The sequence below is a fragment of the Protopterus annectens genome, chromosome 11.part0, assembly GCF_019279795.1.
Source record: "Protopterus annectens isolate FY-2018-M chromosome 11.part0, PAN1.0, whole genome shotgun sequence".
In the NCBI taxonomy this organism is placed as follows: Eukaryota; Metazoa; Chordata; order Ceratodontiformes; family Protopteridae; genus Protopterus; species Protopterus annectens.
The window spans coordinates 1,549,797,509-1,549,819,919 of NC_056745.1; the positions used below are offsets into that span (position 1 = coordinate 1,549,797,509).

The window sequence follows — 22,411 nt, forward strand, 5'->3', positions numbered from 1 at the left end:
AATGAAGGAAACTACAAGAATTACAATCACCTTTTACGTTATATTACACTATACGGCAGTAGCATTGTTACTTCACAACAAGAGGTTCTCCCGTTTGATTCTCGGTTGGGCTTGGGAGTGCCTTCTGTGTGGAGTCTGCATGTCCTCCCCGCGGTTGGGTAGCGTTCGAAAGACATGCTTGCGTAAATGGGCGTGCCTTCGTTGAAGGTTGGGCATTGAGCTGGCACCTCGGCATTTCATAAAAATCTACTGTCAATCATTAGCGGACCCGAGTTCCGCTGTGGCGACCCTTTACCGGGAAAAGCCAAAGCCAAACAACAACAACACTACCCAAGTCACACAAGCAAACATAACTTCCAAAGGGAAATTTTAAGAAACTGCAGTTTATATGGAAAAGTCTCTCTTGCCACACAAATGTTTAATTCTGTGGATTTGCGGAAAGTAAACGTCAACAAATCTACAAAGGTTAAGCTGCCACATTTAAACACAAACAAAAAAAGATGGAAACGAGCAGGTGACCACACCCTCAAACAAGACAGAGACAGTCCAAGGCAGTGTAAAGTAAAACTTGTAGAAACACAAAAAATGACTTTATGAACAAGCACCAGACTGAAAAACTTTAAGGGAATTCAGCAATTTCTGAGAAAGACAATGACTCCAGGTTGGGTTAGTAATGAAAAAATATGTACGTAGTGTGGAAAGTTTATCTGGTAACTCTGACAGCTTACCCAAAACACAAGCTACTTTCCAAGCTTGCTTTTGATCTGAACAAAAAAAATGTTAAATAATAAAATGGTAAACTATATTATAATTGAAATGGAACAAAGCGCTTAGTTAGCTGAACTGTCAAGTTTTAAATCAGTTAATTTTAACATGTAAAGCAGTCGGATGCCATGAAAAACTGTTAGAAAATAACAAATCTAGATCAATTGAATGATTAAATTAAGACAGCTACAGAGGACTGGCAATAATCAGTACTATTTTTCCAGGGTTAGTTGCTTGATTAATCAAAAGATCAAGAACAAAAACTTTGAAAAACCACATTGCACCTTAAGCAGTCTAGGGTGTGGTGGGGCAGGCAAAAATTAATATTTTTTGCAGGGGGTAAGCCCACCTGCAAATTACATATACAGCAATTCCAAATAGGGCTCCCTATGAAGACATTTTTTTTATGTAGAAGCTTGGCTCTCTTCTTTTCAACTAACCTCCTTATACACTGGGAAGAGGGATATATGATGTAGTGTATTTGCCACTGGCATGTTTGTGGAATAACTGAGGATTGTTTAAGGCTTTGCACGAACAGCACAAGCAGGAAAATGCTTAACTAAATCAAGTCGCAGTGGTGCAGCGGTAGCGTTGTCGCCTCACAGCAAGAGGTTCTCCTGTTCGATTCTCGGCTGGAGTGCCTTCTGTGTGGAGTCTGCATGTCCTCCCCGCAATCGAGGGCGTTCGAAAGACATGCATGAATGGGTGTGCCTTCATTGAAGGTTGGGTGTCGAGCTGGCACTTTGGCACGGTAAAAATTGACTGCCAATCATTAGCAGACCGGAGTTCCACTGTGGCGACCCCTAACCGGGAAAAGCCGAAAGAAAAACAACAACAGACTGGCAGTACAGTCTATGACTCTAAACTCTTGATAGTACAAGATATCAACTGTTTCTAGACAGGTTAAAATACAACTTGAAACATTTTACCTTCACTTTCAAAAAGAAAGGACCGTCTCCAGTTTCCAAAATGTAGTACAAAAAAGATACTCTGCAGTTTTCTCGTACAACATTATTAAGTTCCACATGCAGATGTTTGCAAAACTTGTTTATCATGTGCTGAAAGATATCTTTTCTTCTAGAATGAGATGATTCACGCATCCATTTCCTCCTTGATTCTGCTTCAGTACCAGAATCTGAGTTTTTGTGCTCCACACTGTCACCAGAAGCTACTGCATTTAACAATGTCAAATTGTACTCAGTGCATTTATTAATGACCTCAAATATCTCGCTTTGAGCCTCTTTCAGTTTGCTGGCATAATTTAATTTCTTGAAATGGTAATGTTTAAGTAGGTTACACCTCCGATGCCGTCGCTCCATATTTGTTTTATCTTTGAAATCTTCGGTATGAGAACTATGTGATGAGCTGTTGCTCCTTGAATGCTTTGGACACACAGAATTTTCAGAGACACTGCGGTCTTTCCAAGTAACTGTCATCAGTAGTGGGCTCATACACCTCATTCTGTCGTGTGGCGAGTCACTAGTTGTTTTCCTGGATGGCAAGAATCTTTTTGCTGTCCATAAATGCTTACATAAGCCTTTAGCAGAGTGTTTTTTATTCTTCACAACTTCTTGCAGTTTAGTCAAAAACCACAAATACTCCAGATCCACAGTCTTCTGTGTGTAGTCATTTCTAATTTGTTCTTTCCTTTTCTGTAAACTCATAATATCACACTCTCCTGTGACAACCTCTCTCTGCAAACCATGTGATGTTCTAGTTATTACATGGATATCATTTTGTTTTTTTGTGATAGTGAAGTTCCTGTAAGTTCTCTGATTGCCCAGAGGGTCCTTAGTCAAAACAAATGGAGGAATACTGTCACTGGCATTCCGTGGTGTAGAAGACAACTTTTCTTCTTCCCAATAATCATGCAGGTAACTTAGACAGCCTTTTTCCTTATAATGCCAGTCAAACTCTGCTTCATTTTCAAAATATGCCACTGGTAAAAAATCCCTCTCATTTGCATTGTTCTTTGTATAGTCAGCAGACAACACCTGCTTAGTTCTTTTACAGTGTTTCGTAACACCCAGAACCTTGCGTTCTTGCTCTATAATATTAAGAGAGTCAGTATATTCATCTTCAGAAATTAAACATTTCACAGTTTTATCACATTTTTTACAGAAGTCTTCTGGTTCACTAAGTTCTACCTGCCCTTGAAGATGGTCACTACCAACAGGAGACTTCAGAACATCTTCACATGTCACTTCAGTTTCTCCCTTACAGTTTAAAACTGAACTATCATTATTAAAATGTTCTACAGGAGCATCACTATCTGAAGGTTCTTCAAAGTCCTCCACTTCATAGTCTAATATTTCATCAGAAGCCATGAAAGACTCTGCATACATATTTTCAATAGCCACCTCATCAATCAGCAGTTTGTTTCTTTTGTCCGTGGATTTGATTAATTCACAATCTGAAATGCCACAGATTTCGAAATTGAATTTTTTTACATCTGCTTCCCTACTTAAAGGCAAAGTTTCAGCTATGCTTTTAGCTTGAATTAACTTCTCACCTGAGGTTGTGGACTTTTGAAATGTCAAGTTTTCTTCAATATCCTTGTCACCTGGTAGAACTTCACCTTCCTCCTTGTCATCTGGTAAGACTTCACCTTCTTCCTTGTCATCTGGTAGGACTTCACCTTCTTCCTGGTCATCTGGTAGGACTTCACCTTCTTCCCTCTCATCTGGTAGGATTTCACCTTCTTCCTTCTCATTTGGTACAACTTCACCTTCTTCCTTCTCATCTGGTACGACTTCACCTTCTTCCTTCTCATCTGACAGGATTTTACTTTCTTCGTTCTTATCTGGCAGGACTTTACCTTCTTCCTTCTCATTTGGTAGAGCTTCACCTTCTTCTTTAGCCTGCACAGGTGAGTCATGTGTTAAGCCAATGAAATGGTCATCTCCATGGTCTTCCACATCATCTTCACCCTGTGAATCTGTATACTCATCTTTGGCTTCCAAGTCTACATTCTGATTTGATTCTGTCAAAGAGTCAGTGTTTCTATTTTCTGGCAAAAATGCACCAACAAGTATATCATCATCTTCCTGGTTAGACTCCAAGCTAATTTCCTGGCATGAGTTTGTTTCAGGTTTTAATTTCATATCCTCTGGTACAGCACTGTAACCTTGTAGATTTTCATGTACTTCGTTACTGCTACTGACTAACTGCTGGCTTGACCCTAGGATCAAATCAGGGATCAGTTTTTCTTCAGTAGTGTTACTAACTTGCAGATCTTCTCTTTCTGAATCTTGGGCTAAATCATGTTGACTTACTCTGTTGACATTTCTAGAACTTAGACTTTCGAATGATTTATCACAGAACAAAATGTCAGTGTTCTCAGTTGATTTCTGGTCTGAATATGTGAAAGTTCTGACATTCACCTTATCTACTGAAGCATTATAATCCTTCAGACATGAAATTTTACTGACAGAGTCCTTACACTGCTGCAGTACGCCCGTATTAGCTGTACTTGTACTTTCAGATGCACAAAAAATGTCACTAACTGCAAAATGCTTTTGTACACCATCCAATGTTTCATTACTTTTATTTTCCATGCAGTGCTCACTGAAACCCAGTATGCGTCTGCTGCTGTCATTGGCAGACAGAAGAAACTGTGCCAAAGGAAATCTTTCTACTTCATTTTGAGAGTCTGTAACTTCACACTCCACTGCATCATCTGTTTTGTCCGGTAAGGGCATGTTATGGATCTCCGCAGCATCCAGTATTTCATTAGAAGGCATACAACAGTCATTACCTGTCTGCACAGTGGTTCCTGTTCCATCATGAATCTCTTCAGAACTTCCATGTTTAGCCTGTAAAAATTGTTTTGCAACACATTAGTAAAGGTTACTCCAATTTCAAAATGAAACTAATAATAATACACTTCACACACGGTCTTAACCATAATCTTCAAAAATCCTGCTGCAGGTTCACATGTAGCTGAAATTGAATGCAGTAAGCTCCTGGGACACAGCAGGACAGAAGAATTCAATACCTTACTATACACATAAGGCAAACCAAATCCCACTCAAGTATACTTACTCAATAAACAATATCAACAATCTTCTGAATCTTCAACTCTATAGGCTAAGGATCAACATGCAAATTCCTTCATTTCTTACGGCATTTGTGTGCACACACACTCATAAAAAGCCAATGACATTTTTATTCTGAGAGTTTGTACAACTTCCTATAATCATTCTGCATAAGAAGGATCGGTGCTGGTGCATCATTGATGCAGCAATGCATACCTGAAAGATGCTTCACTAATTCTGGTTCTCAATGAGCTATCACTGAAAAGTCTGAGTTGATTATTCTACCTCCTGTGTCTCAGAACACATTCAAATGGGATCAAAGTTATGGAAGAACATTCTGTCACAGGCAGGCCCACAAAACAAGTAGCTAATCTGCAATTAAAACATGGGCACTTTAAGAAACCTGGCTGATATCACCTGATCTGGAGAAACAAATACTGATACTATTATCACAGTTATAAATCCTGTGAATGGCACACTATTACAAATTCTAGCACCTGCAGCTGTGCAGCAAACTTCATTTGAGTATCAATAAGCAGTTTGGGGCTCTAAGTGAGGCCACAACATTTTTTATTGACTGATAGGGGCAGCATCAGAAAGAAATTTAAAAGAAAGAGACAACAGAGAGCATATTTAGGCAAGCTATAAAGTGAGTCAGCTATATTAGCCGTACTACAAGGAAAATGCAGTTTAATCTAGTCCATCTACATTTGTCTCTCAATCTGAAAGTACTGAGACCCAACCCTTTATATTCAAGACATGATTCTACCATTTCCATTTAAATCAACAACAGGTATTGCTAGCTTGAAGCTTTCCACTACAAAGTGGCTACTTTGCTACCAGCATAAGATAGTGGGCATGCTAGTATAAAAAGAAGTTATGAACTCACCATAACGTTCCATGTGTGTTGTTCATCTCTCCTTCACTCTTAACTGGTTGGGTCCGGAACCGTTTTTCAGTTCCGACTCGGCCTTATAAAAAAGCTTGAGGTATTCTACTAGGTCGTGGCTGAAACCCTATCCCATCATGCCCTAGGAAAGATCCCCAGATCTTGTTTGCTGATATAACAACAGGTACCAAATAAAACTATCGAATACCTTATAGACCAAATGAAGAAGGTTGTTGAACATTAATTACCAATTGTATCCGCTTGGTCCTCCAGGAGACAAAGGCTGGGGGAAGGAGGGTGGGATGTAAGAATGAAGGTGAGATGGACAACACACACAGAACATTATGGTGAGTACATAACGTCTTTATGTGATGCTGTCCTATCTTACCTTCATTCTTAACTGGTTGGGACAGCGTCCCTAGCACAAAATTTCTTGAGTGGCTCAAGGGAGAATATTCTTCAGAACTGTGGACCCAAAAGATGCCCTGTTCCTGGAGGCCAAATCCACTTTTTAATGAGTGATAAAGGTATGAGGCCTTGCCCATATTGCTGCAGTACAAATGGTGTAGACTGGTAGTCTAGTATGAAAGGCAGAACAGGTTGCTATGGCTCTTGTAGAATAACCTTTTACTTTATAGGAGAGTTCTTTGTTTTGAGATTTGTAAGTAAAGGTAATACAATCTGACAGCCATTTCGAAAGTGTGACTTTAGATACTGGAACACCTTTCTTAAGAGTCTGAAAATGATATAAATAATTGGTCATATTTTCTGAAGTACTTTGTCCTATGTAAGTAGAAACGTAATTATCTATGTACATCTAGTTGGTGTAGCATACATTCTGCTTTGCTGCCATAGCTGGGGAAAAAGACTGGTAGTTCTATGGAGTGGTTCAAATTAGACTGTGATCATACTTTGGGTATGAAGGATGGGTTTTTGTTTGTAGGGATACTCCATCTTTGTGGAAAAGCATGTAGAAGGGCTTTACAGACAGTGCTTGGAGCTCTGAAACTCTTCTAGTAGAAGTGATGGCTATCAGAATCGTCTTCCAAGTCAAATACTTTAGATCACAGGATGATGCAGGTTCAAATGGGGGAAGGATCAAATGAGAGAACACAAAATATGGTGTTGGTGGGGCTTTAATGGGTGGTCTTAATAAAATAGTGCCTTTAAGAAACACCTTGCAAAGTCTGTGGGATATCACATTTGGCCCTGATTCACCTAGATAGAAATTAGATATCGCTGGTAAATGAACACAAACAGTAGCTGCAGCTACGCCTTCATTAAATAGCTTTGCTAAGAATTCAAGAATGGAAGTTATTAGGGAAGAGAAGGGATCAATGCGATTATTCAAGGCCCAAGAAGAAAATCTTTTCCATTTGCTCATATATTACTTCCTAGTTGAAGCCTTATGAGCCGAGATCAGGATATGTTTCACTAATGGAGAAAGGTTAGGGAGCCTGGCTATGTTTGGAATCGGAGCAGCCAAGCTGTTAATTTGAGGGCTTGAAGGGAGGGGTGGAGCATCCCTGATGCATGAATCAGAAGGTCCGGAACTGGGTCCAGAATACACGGCTCCTCCTGGAGATGAGGCCACAGGAAGGGGAACCAGACTTGACAAGGCCAGCATGGGGTAACGAGAATTAATTTCCTTCCCAAGTGACTGGCTTTCTGAAGAACTTTTGGTATCAAAGGAAAGGGAGGAAAAGTATAGAGGAAACCAAACGGCCAATTGTGAACAAGTGCATCCCTTGGTGACTCCCCCAGAGGGGGATCAGGGCAAAGTAGCTGCTGCATTTGGTATTTCTGGATGTGGCAAAAAGGTCGCAGCATGGCTGGCCCCATTTGAAGAAAATCTTTTCCATCACTTCCTGTTTTACGGACCACTCATGACGCATCAAAATCACTCTGTTGAGTTTGTCTGCAATCATGTTGGATTTCCCTGAGATATGCTTTGATATCAGAAAGCATTGGGAGGAGGTTGCCCAATGCCATACACTCAAGACCTACCAACAAAGGGGATAAGATCTGGTTCCTCCTTGTTTATGTACCATACAACTGACATGTTGTCCATCTATATTGCAATAGCTCCTATGGGAAGAGAGCCTTGGAATGCTTGCAACGTTAAAAGTGCTGCTCTCATCTCTAGGACAATGATGTGCAAGTGGGCCTCTTTGTCCTGCCAAGTGTCTTGAACGGTTCTTCCCTATCTGGGAAGCATCCGTGGTCACTGTGGCTAATGGCTGGGGAAGAACAAAGGGACGACCTCATGTCACATGAGTTGAGTACAGCCACCAATGAAGGTCTTGCCTGCAGGACTCAGTTATCAAAATTTGGTGGGACATGGGCAGTTCCTGCATGGATCATTGGGTGCAGATGTGCTAATGGAATTAGAGTTATTGCAGCTGCCATGGTTCCCAATACTTTGAGGACTGTTCTTGCTTGTACTTTTTTCTTGGAAAGAAGGTTTAGGATCTGATGTCGTAGGACTTAACCTTTCTGAGGAAACTTTTGCCATCATGTTTTTGTATCTAGATCTGCTCCTATAAAAACGATACACTGAGATGGCAACAAGGCAGATTTTTTATAGTTTATTGTGATTCCTAGGTGAGAGCAGAGATGTAGAGTGGTGTCTCTGCTTTTGATAGTAGATGCTTGGTGGTGGTGGTTAGGATTCAGCCATCTAGGTACAGAAACACTCAAGTAAGCCGCTACTACTGCCATACACTTGGTGAACACTCTGGGGGGCTGTAGTGAGGCCAAAGGGCTGAGCTCGGAACTGGTAGTGATTTTCTCCCAGGCGAAAGCGCAAATGACTCTGGATTGCCTGTCCATTTTTATGTAGTAGTATGCATCCTGGAGGTCTACAAAGTGCATCCAATTGTCTTGTCCCAGAAAAGGGAGCACTGACTGCAGTGTCACCATCCAAAACTTTGACTTCCTTACTGATTTGTTTAATTTGCTGAGATCCAGGATGGGTCTCCAGTCCCGTTTTCTTTGGAACTAAGAAGAACCTTGAGTACGTTCCGGATCCTATTTGGTCTGCAAGGACTGCTTGGTTGACTTTCTTGTCTAGCAACTTTTGCATTTCCAGGGTTGCCTGATCCCTTTGAATGGGTGGAACGTCCGGGATGTTTGTTGTGTTTGGGACGGCGATGGAAAAGTGTATGGAGTAACCTCTGGATACGATACCTAGTACCCATTTGTCTTTTGTTACTGTTAGCCAGGCTTCTGGGTACAAAGATAAGCATTCCCTGACTGCCTCCAAAGATGGACAGGCGGGCCTCCTTTCAGGAGCACTGAAAGGGCTTACTAAGGAAAGGTCCCCTGTTGCCCTGGTTTTGTGGACCCCATCTGCCGTGTGGTCGGCGTCTTCCATTAGCACTTCCCTCTATGCCCCTGGGGGACAAATCACCACGTGTGTCCTGGAAAGCTCTCTGGGATTTTCGAAACCACATTCTTCCTCCTTTCTGACCTTTGGGGTAAGGTCTCGTAGGTAGGGAAAACAGACTCCAATGGCAGACAAGAGTCTTTCTTTCTTGTTCACAGCTGGTTAGTGTGTCTCTGACTTTTGGTCCGAACAAAGATGAGCCATCGAAAGGGGCATTTACAAAAGAAGATTTAAAGGGTTCCACAAAGACACACATGCACATCCAGGAATGTCTCCTTAGGGAAATTCCTGAACCCACTGCCCTGCTTGCTCCATCCGCTGTATAAAAAATGAGCCTCATGGAGGGGTTGACCACTGAGGATAAGGTGGAGAGCCAAGAGGAAACCTTGTCTGATACCCCTTCAGCTGCTGAACCTTGTAGAGTATCTTCTAGCTCTTTCAGGAGATCTCTCTGAAGCCTAGTGAAGTGCTTCAGATAATTCAGCGATCTGAGTGCAAAAGTCATTAAAGAGAAGATGCCCTTTCTGCATCTGTCCACCATACAAGACTCTTTGGTGGATGGACAGAAGAGGGCATCTCAGAGTTCCTTTTTGGTGGCTGCTGCCACCACTATAGCATCTACTGGGACTCCCTTTGCAAGAAATTCCTTGTTGGTGGTTGAAATAATAAACTTGTCTGGCCTCCGAGAAACAGGCTCCACTGAATCTGGAGACTCCCATGCCTTTCGGCAAACTAACTGTATGAGTTCGTCGAAGGGCGGAGACACCCAAGTGGCAGAAGGGTGAGACCCAAAAGCGTTCAGGTAAAAAGACTCCTCCTCAGAAGGGTTGATGGGTTTCCTGCTGCCTCTCTGTAAGAATTTCTAGGATGTCTGTGAAGGAGACATCTTCAGAGGGCGACTGTGGGGACCATTCCGAATCATCAAGGTCTGTGTCTGATGAATCTAAATGCTTCCTCTTACATAGTCTCTTCCAAGGGACCTCTTCAGAAGGGTATCCTGGAGAGGTTTCTTAAGGGGGGCACTCAATGGGGCATCCTGAGGCCTAGGGTCTCCATGTCTCTGTGGATGCAGTGATACAGAGACAGACACCAGTGTCTTTGGGGGAAGAATGTTCCGACCTGAGAGTGGACCTGTCTGTGGAGACAGCACTCTCATCACCTTGAAATCCCCTGTTCCGAGGAAGCTCCTGGTTCCGAAGTACCAGAGGCAACCTCAGAACCAAGGGGGTTGGCTCCGAAGCTGAGGTAGGAGCCGGGGTCATCCCAGCCGATGCCCCGAGAGGCAAGATTGGATCCAACAACTGTCCGATCAGACTCCCCTCCCAGACCCTACTAGACAGCATTGGCTCCTAGAATCTCCAAGTTCGGATGGAACTGAAGATCCTGTGATAGGTCTCGGTTACACTACAATCAGGTCTGGACATTCTGGGTCTGACATCCGTGACTAGATTGGAGGAGGAATCGATAGTCAAAGGATAGGTTTGGTAGGTTCTGAAGCCTGCCGGGTTGGATCTGACAATAGCTTGGTGAGTACTGGTGTCCTCAGAAGCCTCTGCACCATGCAAGCCACATCATCATCGAACAAACTCCTGGAAGACCAAGTGGAGGGGGCAGGAGACCAGAAAGACTACAATAAAGGGGATCTTAAAGAGGGAGATACAGGTTCCAATTCAGAGGACCTGCTCCACAGTTGAATCACCCATGGCACCAAAATAGAAGGTGCAGAGGTAGAACGCTTCTCAGGCCCGACAGCTTTCGATTCCAAGGAAGAAACATTTGGTAGCTTTTCTGATGGTGCCATCTGAGCCGATGAGGAGGACCTTTTCCTCAATTTGTCAGATTTTGAAGAAGGGGATTGACTTGATTTTGAAGGAGCCTGACCTCCTTCAAATACTTCTGAAAAATGGTTCTTCAACAAGCACCTCAGAATGAGCTTGTTCTTCCTCTCCAATAACACCCTGTGACTGAAGGAGTGGGAGATAGTACAGGACTCCTGTAGGTAAAATGCTTTGAGGCAGTAGACACAAACAGTATGTCCATCAGTTATGGACATTTTTTGGCTGCACTTTACACATTTTTTAAATCCTGAAGGTTTAGCTTCCTTAGTATATTTGGAAGACATGACTAAATAACAACAGTAACAAGAAAAAACAGCTAACAACTACTGGGAAAAAAATCAGAGAAAAAATATAACTAACTATATGAAAAGCACTATTATTACACAACTCTCACTCTTTTTTTTTTAAAACAATTATAACAACTAAGTCAAAAACACATGGAAAAGGCCCTCTAACGTAAGCGGGCAAAAGTAGCTCTCTAACTTAAAAGAACTAGCCCTATACTTAAATGAAGAAAAAACCCTCTAACTAAAAACAGGTTTCTTAGATTTAAATTTAGGACTGGGATAAGGGAAAAAGGCTTGACAAAACAATTGACGGCCAACAGCAACAACCACAGCATAAAAAGTGAAAACAGAGACAATTAACTTAATTAATAATTAGCTACAACAATGCAGATTGAAGAAAGTGTAGCAAATTTTTAAATATAAAGCAGAAAAGAAACTACTTAGCCAGAGCCAGTATGAAAAGGACCCGATCTTTAGCGACAAACGAGATCTGGAGAGCTTTCCTAGGGCATGATGGGATAGGGTTTCAGCCATGAGCTAGTAGAAGATCTTGAGCTTTTGTATAACGCCCGAGTCAGAACCAAGGATCGGTTCCGAACTCAACCAGTTAAGACTGAAGACAAGACAGGACAACATCACATTAATGGTTAACTTTCATTAGTTGGCCTTTAGCTCTCTGCATGCCAGAATATGCTGAGCTCATTCTCATTTCCCAGCTGGCATACAAAACAACTGTTCAGATATTCAAGAAAGTGCAGTTGTGTAAGTTAATCTCAATCTCACCATAACAGTACATGTAAGAATGATTACTGCTGCTGCAGTAGTCTTAGCTATATAGGTTATATCCTGCCAAGGATATAACAGCCAGCCAGCTGGAAAGCCTCGGGGTGTCTTCCATGGGCCCAAACTATCAGGCAGCTCTAACTGAGTAGACTAAAAGACAAGTCTGGGTGCAAAGCTTATCACAGCTTTCCTGCCAAAAAAAGAGAAAGACAGAGAGACGGGCTGAGTCTTGATAGGGCAATCCCAGGAACAACAACAAATAAATGTCCACACCTTGCCAGAAAAAACACACACACCAGAAAAACAAGGGATTAGAGGGAGGGAGCAGCTACTGCAGCTGTGATTATTCCAACATATACTGTTATGTTAAGTTTTACTTACATAACTGTACTATGTTCTTCATATTGATCACTGCTGCAGCCTAAGCTATGTGAGTAATTTACCTTAGCTAACTACATTTGGGAGGAAGAAGAACCTAGGAGTCCCTGGAGAATGGTCCTAGCAAAGCCTGATCTGGACATAGAGAAGGAATCAAACTTATGGTGCTTTGAAAAATATGTACAGAGGATCAAGTAGCAGCTTCTCGAATAGTTCTAGAATCCAACCCTTTCCAGAAAGCCACAGATGAAACCAAGGTCATGGAAGAGTGGCCATTGACCCTACCTGGAATAGTTTTGTTATGGTGAGTATAACAAAAAGTAATAGCCTTAGACAACCATTTGGAAACTGTCTGTTTTGAGTTAAGTTGTCCCTTTTTCTTACCCTCACAAGAAATACACAATTAACAAGAAGATCTGAAAGATTTTGTTCTGTCAAGATAGTACCAAAGTTGTCTGTGAACATCCAAGGCAAGAAGCATCCCCTCTCTCATTTTTAGGTCCAGAAAAGAAAACAGGGAGGTGGAACGTTTGGCTTAAAGTAAACTTGGATACCACTTTAGGCACAAAAAAAATGATTAGACCTCAAAGAAACTTTTCCTATGGAAAACGAGATAGGTTTGACTCACCATAAAAGCTTGCAACTCAGATACCCTTCTAGCAGAGATCAGAGCAATCAGTAAAACTGTTCTCTAAGTTAAGAACCTCAAGTCAGCCAGACTAGCTGGTTTCAAATGGAAAAAGTGTTTGCTTCTCTAGCACAAAATTATAATCCCTGGAAGGGGACACTTTTTCTTGGAGGCCTCTTATGCAAAACCTCTTTCAAAAACATTTTGGCATGAGGCTGCATTAAAAGAGGAGGATCCATGGGCAAACACGTTGAAATGGCCAATAAAGGAACACTTACAGAGGGGATAAGAAATGCCACAGGATAGTAATTCACACAAATATTGCATAACCAGAGAATAACTATCCCTTAATGGGAACAGGTTAAGTTGTTTGCACCAACTAGAAAACCTTTTCCATTCACTAACATGATTTCCTAGTAGCAGGCTTTCTTGCCTCCATTAGTACCTGCAACTTGCCCTCTGTAAACAGGTGCCTAAAAGGAATAAAGACTATCATCCAAGCAGTCAGTTGAAGTGCATAAATGTTGGGATGTATCAAACAACCTTTGCTCTTGTATAGATCCAGTCTTTGAGGAAGCTTCGAAAAGAAGGGTGAACCACGGTTGCCTGGGTCAGAAGAGAGTCATCACAATGGTCTTGGGGGATTCCTTCTGTTACTTTACATCACTTTAAAACTGACAGAAAAAAAATGACAGTTCTGTTTAAAATTATTAGCAGTAGTAAATATAGTAACAGAGATAAAACAACTGGAACTGAGATCTTTAGAAAACGGTAGGAGCAAACTACATAGGAAAAAATGGTAATTATGGGAACAATACAGACAGGGGAGGAATGAGGTTTAATAGAAGGCAGGACTTAAATGAGCTATTTAATGTTTGACTAAAAATGATTGGGTAGCTTATAAGTGAAGTATAATGTTTGCAACTGGGAGTGTGTCAGTATGGTTTGTGATGTAAAATGCTTGCAACTAGGATTGTGCTGGTACGGTTCATTTTGATTTATATAAATGTATGATTGCTTATGTCGCAAAAAGGGGGGGGCAGGAATTGAATAATTTTAGCAATATATGTGAAGTATAATGTTTGTTAATGTTAACTTAATGCAATGCGATTACTTTTGTATAAATGTAAATTTGCCTAAGTCACAAGTGGTGACTCAATAAAGGTGTTTAAAATAATTATGTTACAGGCTACATAGTCTGTTAAAACATAATGGAAATTCTTTTCCCCAAAGGGAACTTGTATGTCCAGCCAAGGAAAGCACAAGCCGATCATCAATCCTCAAAAGCCTCAGCAGTGTACTCTTCGGTGACATTAAACCTCTTACGGGCTTCACACCCTAACCTGTCTTAGTCAGATCAGCTCAATCTGCCTGACAGTTTAGGCATATGGAAGATGCTCTGCAGCTTTGGAAGCTGGCCGGCTGTTATAAACTTTGTAATATATAACCCATATAACTAAGGCTACTGCAGCAGTGGTCAATATGATGTACATCAACAGTGCAACTGTAAGCTAAATTCATGTACATCCTATGCAAGTCATCAACTTCCTAACCAATACTACATAATATTTCAAAGCCACATCACAGCCCCAATTAAAGAAAAAATAATGGATATACAACATGCACTAAAATAAAACAATTAACCCCACATAAATTAAGCACTTAGAATCCAAGTCTACTGTTAGTTTAAAACAATGAACAATAAAAACTAAAAATATGCACCTCAACAAGTTAGCAGGAAAATGTATCACAGGCAAAACGGTCCAGATCCTAAATAATGAAGCCAACTAAACATCAACTACTTCCCATGTAAGAAAGAAATGTATCTGGAGTGTTTCTCCGCGGGCCTCCGCTGAAAACTGACTTCGTTCCAAGTCAGACTTTCCCAGTTAACAAATGTTAAATAAATAAAAGATAAAGAAGCTATGTACTCATGATAACGTTCCATCTGTGTTATTCATTTTCATCTTCCTCAGCAATTGGGTTCGGATCCAACCATCGGATCAGACTTGGACATCATTTTAGCTCGTGGTCACTAAAAAGTTCTCAAGCTCCACCCTTACCCATATTGTACCAACCCTTAACATACCTCAGATCTTGTTTGCTGGTTTACATAATGTAAGAAATATTATCATAATATCCCTGGTAAAAGCAGCTATTACCTGGAACTCAACATAAGGAACAGTGGTGTCCTTATTAAGTTCACATTGTTATAGAAATCAATTAAAAAGGTTGGGGGTTGGTGGGAGGGCAGCTGAGGATGAATAGAAGTGGACAACATAGATGGAACGTTATGGAGAGCATGCAACTTCTTCATCTGATGTGAATTTTCATTCATTCTTCAACACTTGGGACAGAGTCCCCAGCTACCTAAAATCCTGGGTGGACACTAAGGAAGGATATTACTGAGCACAGATTGAGCCAAAGACTGCTCTTCCCCTCAAGACTAGATCCAGTTTGCAATGAGTGATAAAGGTATGAAGACTGGCCAAAGTTCCAGCCGCACATATTTCGTCCATGAAAACCCTAGACAGAAACATTGCATAAGTTGCCATGGAACTAGTTGAATAGCCTCTTAAAGGTGTCGGTAAGGAGAGACCCAACTTGTTGCAGACAAATGATATACAATCTGCCAGCCCTCTGGCTAAAATGACCTTTGCAAATGATTTACCCAATTTAGAATCTGCAAAGGAGACAAATAATTGATCCATCTAATTTCTTTTTTTCTATGCAAGTAAAAACGTAACTGTCTGTGAACATCCAATAAGTGCAACATATATTCACCTTTGTTTGCAAACTTAGGAAGGAAAATTGGCAGATTAATGGGCTGGTTGGTGTTCGATTCGACACCACCTTATGAAGGGAAGAAGGATTGGTTCATAATGCTACTCTATCCCTATGAAAAATCAAGTAGGGCAGTGTAGAAGACAATCCTTGAAGTTCTGAAATCATTCTAGCAGAAGTGATGGCCATCAAAAAGACAGTCTTCCAGGTCAGAAACTTTAAATCACATGCTACTGGTTCAAAATGGGAATGAATTAAGGCCTGCAGTACCAAATTAAGTCCCATGGAGAAGATGAACCTTTATAAGGTGGTCTCAAAAGAATGGTACCTCTCAAGAAGGCCTTACAAAGTTCAGATGAAGCCAGGGTGGAGTTCTTGAAGCCAATGTGAAAATTAGAGATGGATGATAATTGAACTATATTGCTTGAGGAGCTAGTTCCTTCATTTTAAACTGTTGCCAAAAATTCAAAGATACTTTGCACAGAAGCTGAAAATGGGTCAATACGTTTCTGAAGCACCCCAAAAATAAACCTCTTCCATTTACTTCTGTAAAGTTTTCTTGTAGAAGCTTTATTGAGAAGATAAAAGTATATGATGGAGAGGGGCCGAAAGCATAGGTTGTCTGGCTACTGAAGGAAGTGAAGAAACCATACTGTCAGCTTTAGGGTTGAAATATCCAGGTGAATCATGCCAGATGGGTGACACAGGTTGTCTGGAGTCAGATCTAGACTCCAAGGTGGACAAATCAGATGAGGCCAAAGAAAGGGGAACCAAACCTGTCAAGACCAGTAAGGTGCAATGAGGACAAAGTACAGTTGTGTACACCTACCATAAATGTAGATGTTCGAGTGTCTTCACTGTTGCAGTCATAACTGTAGGGTGCTCCCGCCGGCAGGCAGCCCGAGGTCGGCCAGAATCCCAAAGTCTGGGTCCGGCGTCGGCTGTAAAAGCTAGTATCCTGACGTCAGTACACCTTGGTACATAGCCCTCAGCCGACGCCATCTTCTCCAGCCTTTCTTGCCCTAGATGTCAGAATACTCCCATAAATCAAAAATGAATCCAACAAGGAAACACAAATACACCACAAAAAAGGAAAAGAGGGGATAGGAGGGAGGGAAACCCCGACTGCAACAGTGAAGACACTCGAACATCTACATTTATGGTAGGTGTACACAACTGTACTATGTTCTTCGTGTTTCACTGTTGCAGTCATAACTGTAGGGTGGAATCCCAAAGCAGTGTAGAGAGGAGGAGGCTTTAGATAGAAGAAGGGGAGGCAAGAATACCCTGCAAGACAGCAGAGGCAAAGCCTGCCCTAGACTTAGAAAACAAAGGGAGATTGTAGTGCTTGGAAAAAGTATGCACTGAACTCCAAGTGGCAGCTTCCAAGATATCCTTGGTAGGTACTCCTCTGAGAAAAGCTGTAGAAGTAGCAGCTGCTCTAGTAGAATGACTTCTAATGGTTCCAGGAAACTGTTTACCATGATGAGTGTAACAAAATCTAATCCCATAAGCAATCCATTTGGAAATGGTTTGTTTAGAAATAGGTTTTCCAAGTGAACTGGAGGCAAAGGAAACAAACAGTTGGTTAGACTTTCTGAAATCTTTAGTCTTGTCCAAGTAAAATCTTAACTGTCTGTGCACATCCAATGAATGCAAAATCCTTTCCCCTTTATTTTGAGGATTTGGAAAGAAAGTAGGAAGGTGAATTGTCTGATTCAAGGCCACTTTCAAATCACCTTAGGCATGAAAGTAGGATTGGTCCTCAAGGATACTCTGTCCTGATGGAAAATAAGGTAAGGTTCCACAGCCATAAGAGCTTGCAACTCTGAGACCCTTCTGGCAGAGGTCAAAGCTAACAAAAGAACAGTCTTCCAAGATAGAAACTTAATATCTGAAGATGCAGCAGGCTCAAAAGGAGACAAAGTAAGTTTTTCTAAAACATAATTAAGATCCCAGGCAGGGACCGGAGGGGTCCTTGGAGGCCGCAAATTCTTAGCCCCCCTCAAAAACTGCTTCACCAAAGGATGTGAAAAAACAGGAGGATCAGAACTGAAATGCGAGAGATAGCAGAAGCATGAATCTTAATGGAAGAAAATGAAAGTCCCTTAGATAAAAGCTCCGAAGGTAAAGCAAAATAGAGGAGAGATCAGGAACCTGAGGATCAGAACCTCGGTCCTGCATCCAAATAGAAAACCTCTTCCATTTAGAGGCATAAGATTTCCTAGTGCTAGGCCGTCTAGCCTCCAAAAGAACATCCAAAACTTGTTTGGGAAGACTAGAGGCAATCAAATTCCTTTGAAGAGCCAAGCTGCCAGGCAAAGGGTCTTGAGGTTGGAATGTAGTAACTGACCCTGATGCTGGGACAGAAGCGAAGGGTTCAGTGGAAGAATCCAAGGAGGCCCCGAGAACAGGAGCTTTAGAGTCGGATACCAAAACTGTCGAGGCCAATTTGGAGCAATCAAGATGAGGAACTTGGGCTTGTCCTGCCTTATCTTCAGTAGTACCCGAGGCAGTAGAGGAAGAGGAGGGAAGGCATATGCAGACAGACTTCTCCAACTGAAAGACAGGGCATCCACTCTCCATGCTGTTTTGTGGAAGGACCTGGTGCAAAAGCGAGGCAGCTGATGATTGAGATGGGATGCGAACAGATCTATCTGGGGACATCCCCAAACTGCAGTAATCCTTTTGAACAAGTTGGTGTCTAGCATCCATTCGTGAGGATCTGAAATGTTTCTGCTCAGGCTGTCTGCTAAAAGATTTTGTTTTCCTGGAATGAATTGAGCCTGGAGATGCAGATTCAAATTTAGAGCTGTGTCCCATAAACTCATAGCCAGTCTGCAAAGGGGGTAAGAATGAGATCCCCCCTGCTTGTTGATGTACCACATGATCGTGGTGTTGTCTGTGCGAATTAGCAGAGGCCCTGGTTGTAAAAGGTGCTTGAAGGCCAAAAGGGCATTTTGAACTGCCAACATCTCCTTCAGATTGATGTGCCAGTGAAGATGGTCCTTTGTCCAGGTTCCTTGCTGGCAATTGTCTAGAAAATGTGCTCCCCAAGCATAATCCGAGGCGTCCGTGGTTAGGATTTGAGTAGGTTGAGGGAGACGAAAAGGTTTTCCCTCGTTTAAAATGCATGCCCTGGACCACCAGAGGAACTCCTTCTGGAGGCAGGGGATCAGAGGAATCAGAATATCCAGATCGTGATAATGCTGTGACCATACACTTTTCAGATACCATTGAAGCTTTCTCATGTGAAGCCTTGCGTTTGGAATCAACAGAATGCAGGAAGCCATGTAGCCCAGAGCCTGCAGGAATTTCCTTGCAGTGAGCTGAGATAGAGTTGCCAAGGTGTTGAAAGTAGAAGCCAGTTGAGTTTGTTTTTCTGGAGTGAGGTAGGCCCTTTGTAAGGTTGTGTTTAAGAGGGCTCCCAAGAATACCATTTGTTGAGAAGGGATCAAATGTGACTTTTTTATGTTCACTGAGAATCCCAGTAAAAGGAGAAGACATTGAACGAAGTCTAGGTGTTGAAGCAGAAGATCTTTGCTGTCTGCCTGAATAAGGCAGTCATCCAAATAGGGGTAAATCTGAATCCCCTGAAGTCTGCAGTAAGCCACTACTGGTGCCAGGCACTTGGTGAAGACTCTGGGTGCAGTAGATAAACCAAAGGGCAGAACAGAGAATTGAAAGTGCCTCGAACCTGCCTTGAACCTGAGGAATTTCCTGCGGTCTTGTCTAATAGGGATATGCAAATAGGCTTCCTTTAAGTCCAATGTCACCATCCAGGCGTCCTGAGAGAGCATTGGAAGTAACTGTTGCAGAGTGAGCATCTTGAACTTTGGAATTTCCAAAAAGGTGTTTAACACAGAAAGGTCCAGAATAGGTCTCCAAGAGTTTTGTTTTCTGGGAACCAGAAACAGCCTTGAATAAAATCCTTTTCCTATTTCCAAGAGTGGAACAGGCTCTATGGCTCTCACGGCCAGAAGAGCATCCACTTGAGTTAAGGCCTCTGACCATTGAAGCTTTGGCAGATCTGGCCAACCGTGAGTCCTTGGCAAAGTGTGAAAGTGGAACTTGTAACCTTTTAAAATCACATCCAATACCCATTTGTCCTGGGTAATATGAATCCAATTCCTGTAAAAAAGAGACAGTTTTCCTCCGAGAGGGGCGTCCAGGTAAAGAGGTCCTGAAGCCCAACCGAGAGAGTCATTGAGTTTGTTTTCTTTGAGATTGGGATCTGTCTTCCCCCTTCTAGGTGAAGAAGCAGTCCATTGTCTAGATCTGTACGAGGTCTGGCCTTGACCACGGCCTCTGGAGCGTCTATATCTTCCCCTTTGAGGCCTGTCAGACGTGGGAAAGGACCAATTTTTAGTGGGCCAATTCCTGGAAAATCTAGGAGGCTGAACCTGCAAGAAATCTTTTACAGTCTGCATGGACTTCGCCTTTTCTTCCATCTTTTTAATAACTTCCTCAGCCTTAGAACCAAAAAGAACATCATGTTGAACAGGGGCATCTAATAACTTAGCCTTAACCTGTTCAGGCAAACTTTGTTCACAAAGCCAGGCATGTCTCCTAATCACAGTACCAGAGGCAGCAGCCCTGCAGGAAGCATCCAAAGCATCAAAACCACAATGTAAGCTATGCTTGTTAACCTGTTCAATAGCATGCAAAACATCCTGAAGTTCCTTATCCTCTGCACAAGCAGGTACGGAAGCAAGCTTTTGCTTTAAAACAGACAAAAGAAATTGCTGGTATTTAAACATATGAAACTGGCAATTTAATGCCCTTACAGAAAGGGTAGCAGAAGTATATACCTTTTTGCCCCACCTGTCTAAAGCACGAGAATCCTTCTCAGAGGGAATAGGATTTTTAGAAGTAGCAACCTTAGCAGCCTTAGAACCCTGAGAAATAGTTTCAGGGTCTGCAGAAGGATTTTAAATAGAAATAAATGAGAGTCAGGAACCCTATAAAATCTATCAGGCTTAGAAGGAGCAGGAGGCATGGAATCAGGATTCAAATTAGCCTCAGAAAAGCATCATCCACAATGTCCAAAACAGGAGGGATAGCTAAAGGCCTATGCTGAGGAAGAAGAAGAAATTCTCTAAGCCTCTTTTTGGAAGCAGAATATTCCTGTCCTTCCCAATGAAAATGTTCCCTCATCTCATGCAAGGTTTCCCCAAAAGAAAAATCCTCAGGCGGAGAGGCCGAGGGCAAAGATTCCTCAGCATCCGAATCCTCATAAGGGGGAAGGAATAGTCCTGATCAGAGGAAGAAACAGAAGAGACAGAGGCCTGGTCAGAAGAATCCAGAGTAACATCCTGTCGAGGCCTTTTCTCAGGAGGGGGGTGAGAACCCCTAATCATTGTAAGCAAGTCTTCAACCATCCTCAATAATTGTTTTTGTGTCTTGGGAGTGGATTCAGAAGCAGCATGAGCTGGAACTTTAGACTTAGAAGGAGTCTTTGTCTTTGCCTTTGCCTTTGAAATAGTAATGTGAGTAGGCCTGAAAACCCCCTCAGAAGCCGGTACCTGCACAGCGGTTCCGGACCCATCTGAAGGAGCGACGTCCGAAGGTCCTGCAGCAGTTAAAATAGTGGGCCTTGATGGCTCCCCATGGGAGTCCGTGATCGCCATCGGTTCAGAAGCGGCGGACGACAGGGGCTGCAAAAGCGCCTCACTGATGACAGCCGAACCGGACGCTGGCTCCAGCTGCAACGAGTCCTGTTTGGACCTCGGAGGCCTGTCTTTATCTTTGCGCTTCTTCCGAACTCCGGTAGTATCCGACGACATTCTGTAATTGAAGCGTCTGCCAAAATAATTTAAAGCCCAGTCGTACCTGCGTTTGATAGTACGAGAGTTGAACCTGGCACAGAACCGACAACAAGAAACGTCGTGGTCAGGGCCTAAGCAAGGTAGACAGTAAGAGTGGAAATCTTTATGAGGTATTCGTTTCCCACACACTATACAATTATTAACTTTTTCTGACATCGGAGGAACAAGAAAAAGATTCCCCAACGGGGTACTTAGCTTTGAGAAGAGAAGTAACAACTTCGGACCGACAACAACCAAGAATGCTGTTCGAAAATAGCCAACCAACGTTTTGCGAGCTGCTTTCCACCGCACGGCAAGAAAGACTGGAGAAGATGGCGTCGGCTGAGGGCTATGTACCAAGGCGTACTGACGTCAGGATACTAGCTTTTACAGCCGACGCCGGACCCAGACTTTGGGATTCTGGCCGACCTCGGGCTGCCTGCCGGCGGGAGCACCCTACAGTTATGACTGCAACAGTGAAACATGAAGAACATCTTAGCTCTTCAACTGGAAAGCTTTCTGCAGAAATTTGGGGATCAAGGGAGTTAGAGGATATGTATAGAGGCAACCAAGGGGCCAATTTTGTAGTAGAGCATCCCTCGGCGAGTCCCACGGTGGGGAGATTAGGAAAAGAAGCTGCTGCACTTGTTGTTTAAGGGAAATGTAAACAGATCACAGCAAGGCTGGTCCCACTGGTGTAAAATTATATCTGCCACCTTCATGTTGAGAGACCACTCATGAGGTAATAGAATGGACCTGCTCAACTTGTCTGCTATCACGTTGGACTTCTCCAGAATGTGTGCTGCTATCAGAAAATGGTTGGATGA

At 42.4% G+C, this 22,411-nt stretch overlaps 1 protein-coding gene across 1 annotated transcript in view; it reads right to left on the bottom strand.

Moving 5' to 3' along the window:
* The window catches only part of TASOR2 (transcription activation suppressor family member 2), a 2,454,942-nt gene that overhangs the window by 1,051,827 nt on the left and 1,380,704 nt on the right, over nt 1-22,411 (bottom strand). Inside the window, exon 18 of the mRNA XM_044088824.1 lies at nt 1,695-4,580. Within this exon, the coding sequence (XP_043944759.1) occupies nt 1,695-4,580 (2,886 nt within the window). The remainder of the gene's footprint in view (nt 1-1,694; nt 4,581-22,411) is intronic.